The 12,889-nt window shown below is 37.2% G+C and overlaps 1 protein-coding gene across 2 annotated transcripts in view; it reads left to right on the forward strand.

Annotated features, from left to right (window-relative positions):
• The window catches only part of LOC140278379 (A disintegrin and metalloproteinase with thrombospondin motifs 14), a 55,862-nt gene that overhangs the window by 33,229 nt on the left and 9,744 nt on the right, over positions 1-12,889 (forward strand). For both annotated transcript variants that reach the window (XM_072373364.1, XM_072373365.1), the window contains exons 7-15: positions 269-374; positions 4,703-4,846; positions 5,042-5,174; positions 5,318-5,431; positions 5,537-5,685; positions 8,775-8,947; positions 9,180-9,313; positions 10,061-10,184; positions 10,361-10,441. In XM_072373364.1, coding sequence (XP_072229465.1) covers positions 269-374; positions 4,703-4,846; positions 5,042-5,174; positions 5,318-5,431; positions 5,537-5,685; positions 8,775-8,947; positions 9,180-9,313; positions 10,061-10,184; positions 10,361-10,441 — 1,158 coding nt within the window. The remainder of the gene's footprint in view (positions 1-268; positions 375-4,702; positions 4,847-5,041; positions 5,175-5,317; positions 5,432-5,536; positions 5,686-8,774; positions 8,948-9,179; positions 9,314-10,060; positions 10,185-10,360; positions 10,442-12,889) is intronic.

Here is a 12,889-nt window from a genome sequence, read left to right on the forward strand (position 1 = left end):
AAAAACAGTATATAATATGACATTTTTATTTTCAAGAGACCAAGTAATCATCTTTGTGTCTTAAACTACTCCTACTCCAGAGTTAGTCTGAAACTACACACATTGAAAAGACCTTTACAATAACTGGTATTACCTCAGATAGCACCCTAATAGTTCTATTATGCCTTATAAAGAGAAGATTTTCTACTTTATTGCATTGCATGAGAGTCCCTTCCTTCATTCTGGTTCTTGATTGTTGGGGCTGTGTGGATTTTCTTTTGTTGACTAGGTTATGCTCCGGTGACGGGGATGTGCCACCCACTGAGGAGCTGCACCCTGAACCATGAGGACGGCTTTTCCTCTGCTTTTGTAGTCGCTCACGAAACCGGCCATGTGTGAGTAACGGCTTCGTAATGAAAGGCCCAGCAGTGCCTCACAGGGTCTTACACTATACAATTACACAGATTGTTTCGTATCGTACTGTGTAACTGAAGTCTACAGTCAAACATTAGTGGGGATCTGCAGTCTTGGTGGAACGTAGCATGTGGTCTGCTCACCCCATAAAATTAAAAAAAATTTTTAAAGTTAGTTGCAACAGGTAAGATCCTTGTCATGCACTCTTGAATCTGAGTCATAAGCAGCTTTCGCTCATGCTCCTAAACCAGAGTTTTTGTGTAGAGTCACATTCACATTGGAAAAGGGAGCAGACTCTGTGCTGTGCCTGCTGATACTTTGTCCATCCATACATACACACATATGTACCCACTTGACTCCATTCAGGGTCACGAGTGGTTGGAGCCTATCCCAGCCACCTTTTGCTGAGATTCACAGCACACCCTGTGCAGGTTGCCAGTCTACTGCAGGGCTACTTACAAACCTTGGATTTTTGTATAAATTAAATGTTTTTACACTTTTTTATGTCTTCACTCTCTAGGTGATTCTACTATCATCTTTAAATACAAATCATGACATTATCTGGCAAAGCAGAACAACAAAATTAAACCAAAATCAAAGAAAAATTTCAGAAAAAAGACATCACAACTTAACAGGAAACACAATTGTTCTCTGATGGTTCAGCAACAGTACAGAAGAGAACACAACAGAAAACCAAAAAGGAACATACAACATGTAAGAAAACACACCAAAACAAACAATTATAACAAAAAAGAACGTATGGCAACATCTTTCATATTTAAAAACTTTTTAGAGAAAAAGTCACCACAAAATCTTAAATGACACCATCAACAAAAAGACCAGACATGTTTTCATGTTTAAGTTAAAGGTAATCTGTGACAATTGTTTTCCCTTTATCTTCATTTTGTGTTACTATAGGCTTAACAGGCCTTGAAACAAACTGCTGTGAACAGTGTCCTCTTGCAGTTGGAATAAGAACAACCTTTCAGTTAAATGTAACACAAATCCAGGTGAAAGTAATTTGGTCTTTCTTAATTATAAGCTTGTAATTATTTTTTATTTTTTTAGAGATGATTTAAAACTTAAATGACTCATCAGTGGCTCAAAAATATTGTTAACTCCGTGCTGGTATTTTTTTATATTATTGCAGTTTAATTAGTAAAAATAGATTTGGATAATTAGCGATAATTAACAAGAACAGACAAATTAGAAAATAAGAATGTATCTAGCCTCATGGCTGCATTGGTTATTCTTTAATATCTTCAGTCCAAACACATGCAGGTCAGATGAATTATAAACTCTAAATCCACCCTAGCTTGTTTCATTGATTTAAGCTCTGTGACAGACTTTCAGTCTCTTCATCACATTGTCTGCCTCTTACCTGCTGGGCTAATCTTTTGCTTTTAATGAACTGGATCAGTAACAGAGAACTGAAGTTGGTTTGATGAATATTTTATAGAGATTGTGCTCTTCACAAGAAAAGAAGTTGGACACTACTCATAATCCTAATATTTATCATTCGGTATGATAACTATATCCATGGCATATATATATATATATATGTGTGTGTGCGTGTGTGCGTGTGTATGAATAAAAAAATATGAATTTATTTCTTTAGAACATCTGTAGATTGATGATTGTTTTCCTCTTAAATATGGATCACATGACTGCTTGAACATGTCAGATGTGGCATATAGGAGTGAAACCACAAAACTCCTCTCAGCTCTGTGAGGGTTACAACATGTTTTTGCTTATTGCTTACATCTTAACGTCCCTATCTTATTTTCATTCGCTGCCATCACCGTCATAGTGTTATTTTGCGGCCACAGCAGGCAGCTGTTGATACACACAATCTGTCCAGTGGTAGGCGGAGACTACAGTATCTGGGAACTTGCTAAAACTAGTAAAAACAGCCACACAGATCTTACATATATGAGGGCTATGATGTTAAATTTTTCGATTATTTTGTCCACATCATTTGTATTGCTTGAGGTTGCAAGGTTGTCTCCTTGCCAAATTGCAGTTTAGCCCTAACAATTTTTTTCAGAATCATTACAAAATAGGAATCCAAAAGACTTTAATCACAGTGTACGCTGAACTTTGATAATTTGTGTGTTGTTAGATCCCACAGTTGAAATTGTTATTTTCTGACCCCGTGTGACGGTATGATTTTCAACTGGCAGTACAAGATTGAATTCTTTGTTAAATGGTTTCTATAAACAGCTACAGCTTTGGTTTTCTGTCCACATACACTAAAGTCAACGACCTACCTCCAGCTGTAACAGATGGTAAGATTTAGATACCTCATCATTTCAACAAAGAAAAAGAAAATCAATCATATGAAGGCATTCATTAACTCCAGTGAGGCTTTGTCTGTTTATCAAAGACTTTTGGACAGAGAGTTAAAATCTTGCCCCTTTTGTTTCTATGATCTGCCAGTAAGGCATTCTGTCTGTATGACAGATGGTTTATCACTCTATCGTGATCTATAGACAGGAGTTAAACAGCAAAGCATTTATTGCCATTTAATTAGAACAGTTACCAAGAAAACAACTGAGTGTGTGTCATAAGTCAGTCTGTGATAACAGCCTGCTCTCTCCTCTAAAGTTAGCTTCAAAGTGTGGGAGTTTTCTGTGTTCATTGCTCAACACCTGCCGGTCAGTCTGTCAACCTGGTGACTTTTAAAGGAGCAATTTGACATTTTAGGAAACAGCTTATTTCCTAGGGTTAGATAAGAAGATTGATGTAATTGACAAAAGTAGGTATTCGAGTTCAATTGGATGAGGGCTGTCTGTTGGAACCCAGATTGGAACATGCAGGGCCCACTTCTTCATCTCACTGGCAAAGCTTGTGCTATGCTGCAGCTTATTTTTTTAGCAGACACATGCGTTTTCCTCACTGGCAATCTATACGCCATGTACAAATCTGGAGCTCCCTGCCTGCCAACAACACAATGAAGAAACAATTGAAGTTTTGAAAACTCCACCTATTTTGCTGTGCATTCCACGTCTCCGCCAAACAGTGTCCTGAACTCAGCGGTGAGGACAGTCACATTGCGTTCTGTTTGAAAAGGGCATTAGGAAACCAGACAGGATAGTTTACATCGATGTCTGCCATGACAAATGTGAATTTGGTCACTATGTCCCTCTCTGGTCCTGAGTTGTGCTGTTGAATAATGATCTGTATTCATCCAAGAGATGAGGACATTCTGTTGAAGACTGAATGCAGAGCACAGTAGTTGGGCAGGTCTGGGATCAAATCCTTGCTTTAAGTTGACAGAATATTTAAATTCTTGTTTCTGAGAATTGTTTTAAAAAGCTTTTTTCAGTTAGTACTAAGGAAAATGAATTTACTATTACTTTCAGCAAAAATGGAAAAAGTTTATGAAGAGCTTATCGCAATACAAATCACCTACATATATACTGGTAGTCAACAGCTTGCTTAGTGTCTTAAAAATGAGAGGTTTCTCTTTTCTACAAAGCACAACAGTGAGTATGTAATTAATGTACACCCACAAGTGCAAGATGAGTGCTCAACACTGTTATCATCTACCGAGAAATTACTAATTAAATTGCCTTCAAAATTACCCACATCAAAAAGTAAAGGTTTGTAATTCTTGAGCTAAATATGGAAATATATGTGACAAATAATGACAGACATCAAAGAAAACTTTGTTGGTTGGCTAATTTTTTAACAGTTTGACAAAGTCAGGTTAGCTCTTAGCTCTGAGTCTTAATCATGAAGCTGCTTCACTTGGTAACTTAATAATAACCATATAGATGGTTGTTATGATTTGACTGAATTTGGCTTTGCAGCAGGGTGTTGTTTAAACCATTTATTTGTTGTTAAAAGTATCAAAAATGGAATCTTTCCATTTTTTAGACTCAGTCGAGAATTACTCGTATTCAAACCAAGACCTATACAATTTATTAAAACGGACTTCCTTGCATGAGTGCTAAAATTTGTATTTGTGCCTCGAGTGTTCTCACATCCCAGTGTAGTTTAATGACATCTTCACAAAATGTTGTACAAAAAGAAAGGAAAGAAAAATATGATCTCAACAGAATTTGACAAGCCCATGAATCTGTATATGAATTGAATGCCAACTTTTGATTAATTTCAAAACTCTCCATTCCATGGACCCGTTTCAATCAATGTATAAGTACTCAGTTGTGACTCACTGCACTGCTTACTTGTACACTTTCCTGTGATTTTGGTGGAAGAAGCTGGAGGAATTAAGTTGTTTTCTTACTTTTTGCCTGCTCACCCTGTATGTGCTCCTGTGTAATGAATGTGTTTTCACTTTTAGGTTGGGTATGGAGCACGACGGTCAGGGAAATCGTTGTGCTGATGAGACCAGCATGGGCAGCATCATGGCACCGCTTGTCCAAGCAGCTTTCCACCGTTACCACTGGTCACGCTGCAGCAAACAGGAGCTCAATAGATACATCCAGTATGTTCTGTTTCTCCCATACCACTGTGTATCATTTTCTCTTGACCCCATAAGGCTTTAATGTAGCACAGCTGTGGTGTTAAGCAACTCAACATGTTATTGATTTGATCTTTTCAGAACTTTTGGACTTCTTTTTTCAGAGATCTCACATGTTATGTCATATTTATGGCTGTATCATTCTCATATTTTCTCCAGCTCTTATGACTGCCTGCTGGATGATCCTTTTGAGCACAAGTGGCCCAAGCTCCCTGAGCTCCCTGGAATAAATTATTCAATGGATGAACAGTGCCGCTTTGACTTTGGTGTTGGTTATAAAATGTGTACAGCTGTAAGTCCTGAATACTTGCAAACATGCGTTTTATTTAAATTTCTGACCATATTGAATAATGTTTTATAAAAGAACGGTATGGATGGATTATAGTAGTATTAAAAGGATTTATTTATACATTTTTGGTGCTTTTCTTCATTTAGTTTCGAACCTACAACCCATGCAAGCAGCTTTGGTGCAGCCACCCTGACAACCAGTATTTCTGTAAAACCAAAAAAGGTCCTCCAGTAGATGGGACAGAGTGTGCACCAGGAAAGGTAATCTGAAAGCCTACAATGGAGCAGTTGGCTATCATTGTACGATGCATTTTGCCCTTCAGTTGTTTAGTTCCTTTCTGTCCTTCCTCCTGTTCTTATTTTCAGTGGTGCTTCAAAGGCCATTGCATCTGGAGGTCCAGCCAAGAGCCTCAGGGTCATGATGGGAGCTGGGGATCCTGGTCAAAGTTCGGATCGTGCTCCAGAACATGTGGAGGTGGAATTCGCTCCCGCAGCAGACAGTGCAATAACCCTCCGTGAGTGCTGGAAAACTGCTCCTAAGGAGAACATACTGAAAATAATGAAAAGTCTATGTTTTCAGTGATAAAATGTTTTCTGTATGATCTGTGTTCATCCAAGAGATGAGGACATTCTGTTGAAGACTGAATGCAGAGCACAGTAGTTGGGCAGGTCTGGGATCAAATCCTTGTTTTAAGTTGACAGTTGACAGAATATTTAAATTCTTGTTTCTGAGAATTGTTTTAAAAAGCTTTTTCAGTTAGTACTAAGGAAAATGAATTTACTAGTACTTTCAGCAAAAATGGAAAAAGTTTATGAAGAGCTTATCGCAATACAAATCACCTACATATATACTGGTATTATAGTCAACAGCTTGCTTAGTGTCTTAAAAAAGGAGAGGTTTCTCTTTAAAAGAAAAGACACCGTGTTACAAAACACTTTAACTCAATTCTTCAGAATTAACTGGGAGTATGTTGGTTTGAAACTGAGCTTGTAACATGTTCAGCTTATTTTAATTATGGGTAATGGCTGATGAAGTGAGCGTGAGCTTTCGTGGTGTTCTGGAAGTAGCTAACTTGACTATTGTGCGAACATTGAATATTAAATGAGCCACGTTTAGCTCTTTCTTTTCCAGATCACCGTAGAGTATCTTGCCTTTAGTAAAGTTGCATCTGTCTGTCCTTCCTGCTGAATTTCTTGCTGCTTCTAATTAATTAATTAAACTTGCCAAAACATACTGTAATCTAGTACAGAAATGTGGGAAGGCAACCTTTCTTTCTAATTTCTTTCAGCAAATGATCTGATTCCTAATTCCTTGAAAATATGAATAGCAATTCTCATGTGAATCAATTTTCCCCGCCAGTCTGATGCATCATCAATCTACAACAAAAATGCCTTAAATGACTTATGTGGTTCTTTTATACCTTTGCTTTGTGTGACATTCTTTATTTTACTTTACAGTATTAACAATCTGCTAATAACAGTCGCTCATGTCAGATAAACCTCGTTTCCTGTCAGCACACCTGACAAGTCCAAGTGCAAGTTGAAGGGATTTGTAGCTTGACAATGCTTTTTGCGTATTATTTATCTTTTTAGTCTTTTTTTCTGTCTTGGAATGACAAAGCCTAATCCAACTTTATATCGCCTTTATATCAACTTTTCACTTTTCTATTTCTACATTGTCTGAATGCTGCCAAATGCATTACAATCTTATAGTTTCTTCACTGTGCTGACTCTTTAGTGTGTTGTGCTCAATACACTATGATATGTTTGTTTAGCAGCACAGTAAAACCTTGTAACAGTTAGAAAAAGCTTGTGCTAATTTTCAGCATAGGGCTACTCCCAGTGCCGAGTTCTTCTTCAATAAACTTGACCACATGGACGTGCTCGGTTATAAACGTGCCGATAAAGTTCAGTACAGTACAGCATCGCTCTCATACACAGCTGACAATTTGCGTGTTCAACATTTATCACCCATCTCAGATATGCAACATCAGTTTTTGCAGTTGAGTGTGGATTACTGTTGTTGAACTAAACTAAACCCTAAATTGTGTCCTTCTTTCATACTACCTAGTTATGCTCAATACGATTTAAGCAAGTGATGTGTTCACTTTGTAAATATACTCTGATTTCAACTGACAGATGTTCCAACACACTGATTGGACTAACATCTGATTATGTATTTTTTTTCTTGTGCATGTTGATGTCTAATGATGGCATTTTTATTTGACATTTTCTAATGTGTTTTGAAATCATTCTACAGTCAGCTGCAAGAGAAACAACTACAGTCACAGAGGGAAGAAAGTAATACAAATTACATTCAGTGGTGAAATAAGTCCATCTTTGAAAATCACTTTATTTTGCCTTTATAGTCAACTTTATGGAAGCAGTGGTTGTTACACACCAACAAAACAATAAACTGAGGCAACAGAATGTCAGCCACTGTTCTCAGTTAGGTCAGACATTTTTACTCATGGGAAAAACACTGGTTTCACTGATAACAGTAATTACATTTGGCTTCTTCAGTTTCAGGGACCTGCTATTGTTGGTGATGGCTCATTGTCACACAAAGTCTCACAGGGGTGCCTGAGTAGCTGAGAGTCATTGATTTTATTGTTTACGCTGTGTTTTGTCTATTGATACAAGCGAAAAGCCTGCTGTGAAAAAGCCCTATTTTGACAAGTTAAGTAAAACTAAACAAATAACTCAACATCTATAACATCAGCACACTGGTTGCAAATAATAAAGGCCGCCTTGCTCTGCAGACTTAGACACTTTGCATACATATTAAAGCTGCATATCACATTGAAGGTGAAACAAAGCAAACTCCTGCAGCAAACAGACATTTAAAGTCCTTCTTTATATTTTTTTGAAACACAGAAAGAATATCCTAAAAATTTGGTGTGTGCAAAAGGTTTTGGACATTGCTAGATTCTTTTTCTATCTGTTCTAGAGGTTCAGCTCATAAGCCTTTATGGACACATCAAGTGTGACTCTATAAAACTCGTGGTAAAATTCAAAAGCCATGAGTTCCTCTAATTTACAGGCTGAGGATCTGTGAATGAATCTAACTGCTGTTTGGCAGCCAGTCACACAGGAGACATTCCACAAATAGAGGATTTCACATTTTGTCAGAAAAAGAGTAAGGAGGCCTGCATATCTAAACTCCAGCTTGGACTACTTCAAGTTTATGCTTTTGGAAGGGCCCTGACAGAGCCCTCACTTATAATCTGTGGGGAGAATTTGTTAATGATGCATAAGCAAGATGGCACTAAGTAGCAACACGGGAGAAAAAGAGAATTTTTAAATTAAGAATTGAAAAATGCTTTTAAAAACTGTGTTAGACCAAAGAGTAGGTTACAAAGGTCTGACTCACCCAAATGTTTGCACAAAGCTCTACATACCAATGAAAAGTTTTTAATGAAAACTTTTACAAACTTTAATTTACTTAGTTTTACTTTTAAACTTGTGTACTATGCAGTTTATCTTCTTTGAGCTTTTGGGGTCTTTTTGCTCCACATGGTGTTAAATGAGAAAGGATCAGTCATTTTTTTGGAAGTATTTTGATGGCAGCTCTCTAAATAGCGTTGTTTTTGTCATTGGTCAGGCCTGCCTATGGTGGCCGAGACTGCCCCGGCTCTGGTTTTGACTACCAGATGTGCAATACAGAGGAGTGTGCTGGCCCTTACGAGGACTTCCGTGCTCAGCAGTGCATCCAGAGGAGCAACAAATACCACAATAACATCAAACACACTTGGCTACCGTATGAGCACCCAGATGGTAAGTCTGTAAGGAATGATGCAGAGTTGGCTCTCCCTGTCAGTGGTTAGCGTGGAAGTTTTATGCAGAGCAATACGTGGACAGATCATACTTTCAGGAGCAACTGTTTGCACGCACATTTAGATTCACGTAGATGTAATCTGTCCTGTGGGACCTGCAGGTGTCTTCATCAGATTTGGAGGCTGTTTTAATCAATCGAGGTATATATGTGTTTTTGTTTGTGTGTTTTCAGAGGCCCGTAAGTGTGAGCTGAGCTGTAAGTCAAAGGAAACAGGAGAGGTGGTGTTCATGAACCAGGTGATGCATGACGGGACACGTTGTAGCTACTCAGACCCCCTCAGTGTGTGTGCTCGAGGAGAGTGTTTGGTAAGTCTTAAATGGATTTGTTTTTATCCTAAAACAAAATGTTAAGATTTTAAATACACAGCCTTAAGTAATAACTTGACTCAAGAAAAAAAATCAATAACCTTATTGAATATTCTTTTTTTACACCAACCCTTTTTGAATTATTGACAAGTTTCAAATCAATAAATAAATATGTTGAAGGAGGAGAACATGTTAAAATTAAATTGAAAATCAAACGTTTTGAAAATAATGTTTCATACTATTGCAACACAGGAGGGGAAATTTGATTTAAAAGCGCAATCATTTGCCCACTCTATATTTATATGTCAGTGTGGCAGATTGCTTAGAGCAACATTTAATCAAAAATCACCTGATAAAGAGCCGAGTGTGGAAAGCCCATTTTCCCAAACCTCCTTAACCTTTTTGGTTATGAAAAAAATTGTCCTGAGTAAGACTTGTGACTGAAATATTGCTCACTTCTGCACTTCTCTCAAACACAAACAGGCAGTTTTTATTTTATCTTGCTATTCACCTTGAACTTAAAGTTGAGACTTTGACGCAAGAGAGGCGCTCAGTGTTTTGACTCCACTCCTGTTATGTCTGTTTTTTCGATATTGATTGATTTTAAACTAAACAGAACCAAAACCAAATGAATGCCACGTCCACTCAAGCCATCATTTTCCCAGAGGAGTAAAAATCAGTGTGTATAAAAGTCAGATGCAGCATCACACTGGTTTGATTGACAGTCTTTGCTCTTCTCCCTTACAGCATGTGGGCTGTGACAAGGAGGTTGGCTCTTACAAAGAAGAGGACAAATGTGGAGTGTGTGAGGGGGACAACTCCCACTGCCGCACAGTGAAGCTGACGCTCACCAAGACCCCCAAAAAGAATGGTAATCATTACGTATGCAGAGGCCAGTGCTGGAATTGGTGCCACCCTTTCAGCTCATAACTGACAAACATTCTGTTTCATCACCGATTCAGAAATAATTGACAGTCTCAGGGCTGAGGAAGTACGTATGGTTTAAGTCCCCAAGCTGAAACGTGCTGTGTTTCTTTGTCTTGTTAGGAATGCTTAAAATGTTTGACATCCCCATAGGAGCCCGCCACATAGTCATTGAAGAGAATGAGACCTCACCTCATATAATTGGTGAGTACCTCTCACATCCTTTTCCATCTGTTGAATTGTTTAATACTGCTGGGACATTCCATACTAACTCTCCTCACCCTCTAAATTTAAGAGGGTTGAAAAAAATTCTTACGAAACCTTCTTTAAATGTCACAGGACCTTTTAAAGCCCTACAGCTGCACTGCAAAACCCTTTAATTTGATTTTCCTTTTTTGATTTATCCCTCTAGAATGAATGTAGTCATCTAAGTTTTCCTTTTTAATCCTTACCAGTCCGTCATTTTTCACTGGACTGTGCTGAAATTTGTAGTCAACATCCAAAAAACAGCAACAATTATGATGATTACTCATGATTATGGTTGTTTTTGATATTTTACAACAATATAATAGAACCTTCAATTTGAAACTAAACTTTAATTATGTTTTGTATTGATACAGCTCTATGATATTGGGAAGTAATTTAGTATTGCTTTAAAAGTCTACTGGAAAAGCTTAATATTCAATATTTCAAAGGTGAGAATCACACTTTTCAGGGTAGCTTCATGCATTTACTATACATAAGGATTTATAGATATCATCCTATCTTTTTTTTCATTAGCTGTAATATTTGTATACAGTACATTTATGTCATAGGTCTGAATTTTAACATTGTCTATGTCTCTCTGAAACCTATTAATCCTCTTCTGTCACTGGTTTTAGGAAGGTCAGGACTTTCAGAAAAAATTTTAAATTGCAAAAATGATATATAGGTATAGAAATGGATGAATGGAGTTTGAAATGTCCCCATCAAGTTTTTTTTTTTTCTATTACAAATTAAATAAAATGGACCCAATCTCAATTTTAAAATGCCCAAGCTCCAGACTTTCCAACTTGAAAAACAAATTTGGATATTAAAATGTCCATTTTTAACTTGATTTTCTCAGACACAAACCAGGATACAACTAAATATAAGCAATGCACTTGAGAAGGAGTTGTTAATGCCCATATCATCCCCTCAGTGTTCGTGCTGTAAAGTGCAACATGAAATATCTTAATTATTTTTAATCTTCTCATTTTCTATCAAATTTAATTCATTTAAAATCTTCTTTCTTTTTTTTTGTCAAAGTTAGAGAGGCAATAATGTTGAACATTTATTTCCCAAATGTCCCCCTGTGGAAAACTACACTTGTAAAGTAATTAAAAAATATGAATCACTTGTTATTTGTCTGATAGTTGCTCATTGCTTCACTTTCATGCTAATGACTTTTAGTTAGAGCCTAATGTAGCAAACCAATTGGAACATGATGCTTTGAGAAAGGCTTTGCACTGTTTCCAGTTGAAGTGAGTACGCCACTGTTAAATACCACTTAGGTGTCAAATGATCATCTCTTAATAGTTGGATTATTTCTGTTGACGCATAGATAATTCCACTCATGAACAATCAAAATAAACACTTTAGAAAAGCTTTACTGACAGTACAGACATCAAAATATACTTCAGTGCTGGAAAACTGAAAATTTAATTTGATAACTCCTTATTACATGTACATGGTTATAAAATTACACGTGGACAATTTTGGCCCTAACAGGTAATTATACCTGCATTTCTCTATCAGGACTCCACATTACAAATAATTTAGAGGAAATGAATCATTGGGAACACAGTTGCAGTTCCACTCAGAATGTGTAGAACAATCAGTGCTGAAGTCAATGCACTTCATGTAAACTCTGGGCTTGGAAAAACAGGAGGGCAAGTAGTTCAGACTTGGCACAGGGTTTTGTATTGTCAATCAGAGATTTTGTAACTGCTCAGACTGCATAACATCAACCTGAATGGATAACACTCATAAGGGAAACTTAACTTGCTAATGGATGCAAAATTATGCCATTAGACTTTATGAAACATGAAAGACGTCAGGGTAGGCAATTGAGAAGTATAGCACAATAGGAATGATAATGGGGTGCTCATCACAGGAATGATCCAAAAAGAACTGTGATAGGTGTTGCACACTCTAGCTCCATTTGTGAAAAGCTTGACTGATTATTGAAGTTTTGGCTCTTAGGCAATAAAGTTTAATACATATGGAGCAGAAGGGTGTGAAGTTTTTTTCTTATGAATGAGGTTAGGTGTCACAGAAAATGAATGTTCCCTGCAGTTAAGCACAGGAGCAGGAGTGTGATGATAAGGGGTTACATGGGTACAGAAGGTACTGGAGGGATGACATTTAAAGATGATACTGCCGATGCTTGTGGATATACCAAAAGATGAAAAAGTTAAAGCGACACAAGCAAAGTTTTTGATTCATAAAACTTTGTGTTTCTGACTTGTTATGTAGTATATTGATATTTGTTCTGCTCATTGTCGAGCCTTAAACTGCCCCGGAGCACCTGACGCCTGAGATATCACAATTTCCCACTGTTTCCAGCCCCATGCCACATGCTTTTGCTTTACGGTCACTTGACATTTTTGTGACCTTTTGATAATGTCTTTG

This window comes from Leuresthes tenuis, unplaced genomic scaffold (assembly GCF_036924035.1).
Source record: "Leuresthes tenuis unplaced genomic scaffold, fLeuTen1.0.hap1 SCAF_20, whole genome shotgun sequence".
NCBI lineage: Eukaryota > Metazoa > Chordata > Actinopteri > Atheriniformes > Atherinopsidae > Leuresthes > Leuresthes tenuis.